This window comes from Euphorbia lathyris, chromosome 9, assembly GCF_963576675.1.
Source record: "Euphorbia lathyris chromosome 9, ddEupLath1.1, whole genome shotgun sequence".
NCBI classification, from domain to species: domain Eukaryota; kingdom Viridiplantae; phylum Streptophyta; class Magnoliopsida; order Malpighiales; family Euphorbiaceae; genus Euphorbia; species Euphorbia lathyris.
Genome location: NC_088918.1, coordinates 14,822,136 through 14,826,426, shown reverse-complemented (window position 1 = coordinate 14,826,426; position 4,291 = coordinate 14,822,136). Strand labels below are relative to the sequence as shown.

Below are 4,291 nucleotides of genomic sequence, written 5' to 3'. Positions count from 1 at the left end.
AACTTCAAACTATATATAGTCACTTCATTCTCTTATAAAGTAAATCCTAATAATTTCATGTTTCTTATACAAAGAAAAGAATATTATCTAATCAGAAATTCAATTTGCTTCTCCGAGAAAGAGATGATTTTTAGCAGAGGCTCAAACCTATGAAAGTGGTTGAGAAGCCGAGGTTTCTTGTTGAGGTTGCGGTTCGATGGGCTTTCCTGCAACTTCATTTGGCACTTGGGTAGCAACTTCACTTCCAGCTCCCACTCCGTCTGTGTTCATCTCATTGTAATTTCTTTTCTTCGAGTTTGAGTTTGATTTTTCTTTCTGATCTTCATTTTCGTCTTCTTTTCCTTTTCCTTTCTTCTCGTTTTCTTTAGTTGACGGGGTTTCAGCATCTTGTGGAGGAAACAATGGAGGCTCCCGGCCACTTAACCTACAAAAAACTCTTTCAACAGTTTCACTTATTTCTTTCCCCAGTCCATTGCCGTCTAAAATCAACTCCCACACGGAACCCGACGCCTTCTCCAACACCGGAGTTCTGTTAACCAACAGCATAATATCATAAGGGACAAAAATTCATGTAAACTACTGATCAAGCAGCGAGAAAAACGCATTAACAATAGCATTGAGCATAAGAACATAATCATATCTGCTGTTTTTCGGAAGATAACTGACTCCAAAGGCATGTACAGGACAATGATGAAGATTCCATCTTAACCATATAAAGGCAATGAAGAAGAATATAAGATCATAATTCTACATTTAACACGGTTCAAGCATAACTGACTGACTTCTACACGTTGCGACTTTTCGGAAGATAACTGACTTTAAAGGCATGTATAGGACAATGATGAAGAATCCACCTTATAAAGAAGGATGTAAGAACATAATTCTACATTTAGTAACGCGATTCAAGTGAAGCGTTGCGGTTTTTGGAAGGTAACTGACTTTAAAGGCATGTAAAGGACAATGATGAAGTACCTACCTTAAGCATATACAGGCAATAAAGAAGAATGTAAGAACATAATTCTACATGTACTAACATGATTCAAGCAAAACTCGCTTAGTTCCACGTGTTGCGATTATTTTGCAAGATAACAGACTTTAAAGGCATGTTCATGACAATAATGAAGAATCCACCTTAAACATATAAAGGCAATAAAGAAGGATATTACTTATAAGAACATAATTATACATGTACTAACGCGATTCAAGCAAAACTCGCCACGTGTTGCAATTTTTCGCAAGATAACACACTTTAGGCATGCACAGGACAATAACGAAGAATCCACCTTAAGCATATATAGAAGGATGTCAGAACATATTCTACAAGTACTAACACGCTTCGGAAGATAACTGACTACAAAACAATAACGAAAAATCCACCTTAAGCATATAAAATCAATAAAGAAGGATGTAAGAACATAATTCAACATTCAATAACGCACTTCAAGCAAAACTCTGCCTAGAAGATAAAGCTATAAGTTCAGTTTGCTATTTTCTGAATCTAATTACTCTCACTGTGCAGCGTGCACCCATTTACATATAGATTCCCCGAGCATTTCATAACCACCACCAACATATTGATAGCATTATCGAATTTATCAGACGACCAACAATAAACAAACCAAAACAACCAGAACATCCAAGCAATGGCATATATAACAACAACACTATAGAAAAAAAACAGAAACACCTACTCAAGTTCCTGTCTAAGTGCGTCGAATAACTCTCTTTTGGTCTGCTTCTCAGCCCCGGGAGTATTTAAAACCTTGCTCTGTTCAGCCATTCTAATGGTGGTATTCTTTAGCTCTTCCTGCAACAGATGAAAAATCAGCCATAATTTCCGTAACCGTTACACTAATAAATCACAATTCACCATTCTCAAAGCAAAAAAGAAAAAATTACAACATTCTTTGCATAAAAACAACTTAACAATGTTACGATCCACATTAATCAGAACCCAGAGTTCATGAATTTCATTTGAAATACCCCCTCCATTCCACTATTTTACCCTATGTCTTCATTTACTAAAAAAAGTGTATTTTTCGGATTCGGAAAGCCTACTTAATCCATTGCTTAAAACCAATTAGATTTAAGTTTATGGATTAAGCAAAATTGAGTTCTTCTAAAACAAGAGCAATTTAGTCTCAAACAACTCAGTTTTACCCTAAATTTAAGGATAATCAATCCTAATGAAAACAACAAAACCAACACATATAATGGAATTGAGCTTGAGGGAGTAATTAAAAAAAGCATATAATATGAACGAACTTAAATATGCAGCAGTGAAACATAAAAAGCGGACAATTATCCAGGGAAACAAGCAGACCCCCAAATCAAAATTCAGAAATTAAGAATTGGGAAGGAAGAGGAATACATTAGCTTTGAGCTGATTAATTATCTTCAATCTGAGAGCGTCAATAGTACCATCATTCATGAGGGATTCTAACACATCTTCTGGGGATATTATCGAAGATGAAGAAGACGGTTCCATTATTGTAAACCTCTGTCTTCAAAGGAAAACTTGAAACGAATTCTCAGAATTTTTCACCTGCAAAAAGGAAGGATTTCGCGCACAAAAAAGAAATATATAAAATCAAATGAATCTCACAATAGATAGAACCCAATCGAGAATAGTACAAGAAAATTCTCCTGATACTAGAGGAGGGTATCTCAGTTTTGTGAAATTGATTGGAACTATGTGAACTGCGATTCTTTGAAGTCGTAAATTATGATTCTCTATGTTTCAGATTTCTATGCCATCTTTCATCTATAGAAACGATTTACATTCATTGCTACGCACCGTTTTTTAATGAGAAGGGCTGGCCTATCCTCAGCCCAAGCCCAAGTCCACGCCCAATTATTTAGTTATATTTAAGGGTCAAATAGGGATGCAAGTGGGGCGGGGATTCTCCGTCTCCATCGGTGACCTGTCCCGATGGAAATGTGGAATCACCAATAAGAATACCCATAGAATGGTGATGGCGATAATTTTATCCCTATGACGGGATGGGGAAGGGATGAGGAATGGTATCCCCGTCCCATGGGGATCCCCGACCTCGCTTCGTTAATCCCCGATGGAGAATCCCCGACGGATCCCCAATTCTTCCCTAGTATAATTTAAATTATACTTTAAATATTATGGTTTATAAGATTTAACTTAAATTAAATAGACTTATTTTCAAATAAAAAATTAAATGGAATAAATAAAATATCAGACAAGGAATAAATTGATATTTTTTCTAACCTAAACTAAATGAATAGTATCTCTGTCATTCTTTCATACAAAATCTAGAATTAGAAAGGAGACGAGAAAAAAAATATATACTTATTTTTTTTAAATATAAATGGTGATTCCCCGCGGGGACTGGGATGTGGAATAGGAAAAAAAATGTTTTTAAACAAGGATAGGGACCCCGCATGGATGGAGATTCCCCGCGGAACGGGAATGGGGAAAAAATCTGTCCCCGTCTAACTCGTGGGAACGGGAACGGGGAATTCCCGACTATGGGGATGAGAAATGCATTCTCCGTCCCGTCCCGCCCCGTTTGCATCCCTAGTCAAATACATGAATATCAATAATTAAGTACAAAATTATAACTAAGTCATATCATCAAACTTAATTCTTAATATATCATTCTTTTCTATATATTATGATTTTACACCATAATTTTAAAATTCTAGATCCCAATTCATAAATCATAAACGTTAGAAAATATACTTTAGACTCTTAATTTATAAATTTTATTCCTTAAAATATATTAAAAGTAATGATTTTACTAGTTTGACATAATTCAAAATCATTACTAGTGAATTTTTTAAATTTTCCGATATTTAAATATATCAGTTTGAGTTTCAGGAAATTGCACTACTTATGTATTGCATAAAAAAATGGAATTTACATAGAAATGCATTTTTTTTTTAAATTATATACAATGATGATGTCACACTAAATAAATCATTATTTTTAATATATTTTAAAGAGTAAGATTTATGAATTATGGGTCTAAAATATATTTTATATGATTCAGAATTTATGAATTGAGGTCTAAAATTTTTAAATTACTATATAAAATCTTATTTTATTTATAGTATATAAAATGACATAGTTATAATCAAGAATTTAGTTGTAATTTATTTCTATTTATAATTTTCATGTAAAAATCCTGTAAAAAAATGCGGGAAAAGTAAAAAAAAAAAACAGGGTTTCTTTTTGTTATAAATATAAAATGATAATCTATCTATACTATTATACTATATATAATAATGGAAGTAGAGAAAATTTATAAGAAGTGTT

General features: G+C 33.5%; 1 protein-coding gene across 1 annotated transcript; it reads right to left on the bottom strand.

Annotated features, from left to right (window-relative positions):
• On the bottom strand, nt 1-2,751 carry LOC136205196 (uncharacterized). Its single transcript, XM_065995700.1, has 3 exons — nt 2,372-2,751; nt 1,692-1,807; nt 1-529 (listed from the first exon to the last, which is right to left on the bottom strand). Exons 1-3 carry the CDS (start codon nt 2,486-2,488, stop codon nt 148-150), a joined length of 615 nt encoding a protein of 204 aa, XP_065851772.1. The 5' UTR covers nt 2,489-2,751; the 3' UTR covers nt 1-147.
• Nucleotides 2,752-4,291: the final 1,540 nt, after the last annotated feature.

Excerpts from the sequence above, each read along its gene's own strand:
- LOC136205196 (XM_065995700.1), bottom strand. The coding sequence starts at position 2,488 with ATGGAACCGTCTTCTTCATCTTCGATAATATCCCCAGAAGATGTGTTA. Across the intron at positions 1,808-2,371 it reads TTAATCAGCTCAAAGCTAAT|GAAGAGCTAAAGAATACCAC; the intron begins GTATTCCTCTTC and ends CATCTGTTGCAG. Across the intron at positions 530-1,691 it reads GCACTTAGACAGGAACTTGA|AACTCCGGTGTTGGAGAAGG; the intron begins GTAGGTGTTTCT and ends GTTGGTTAACAG.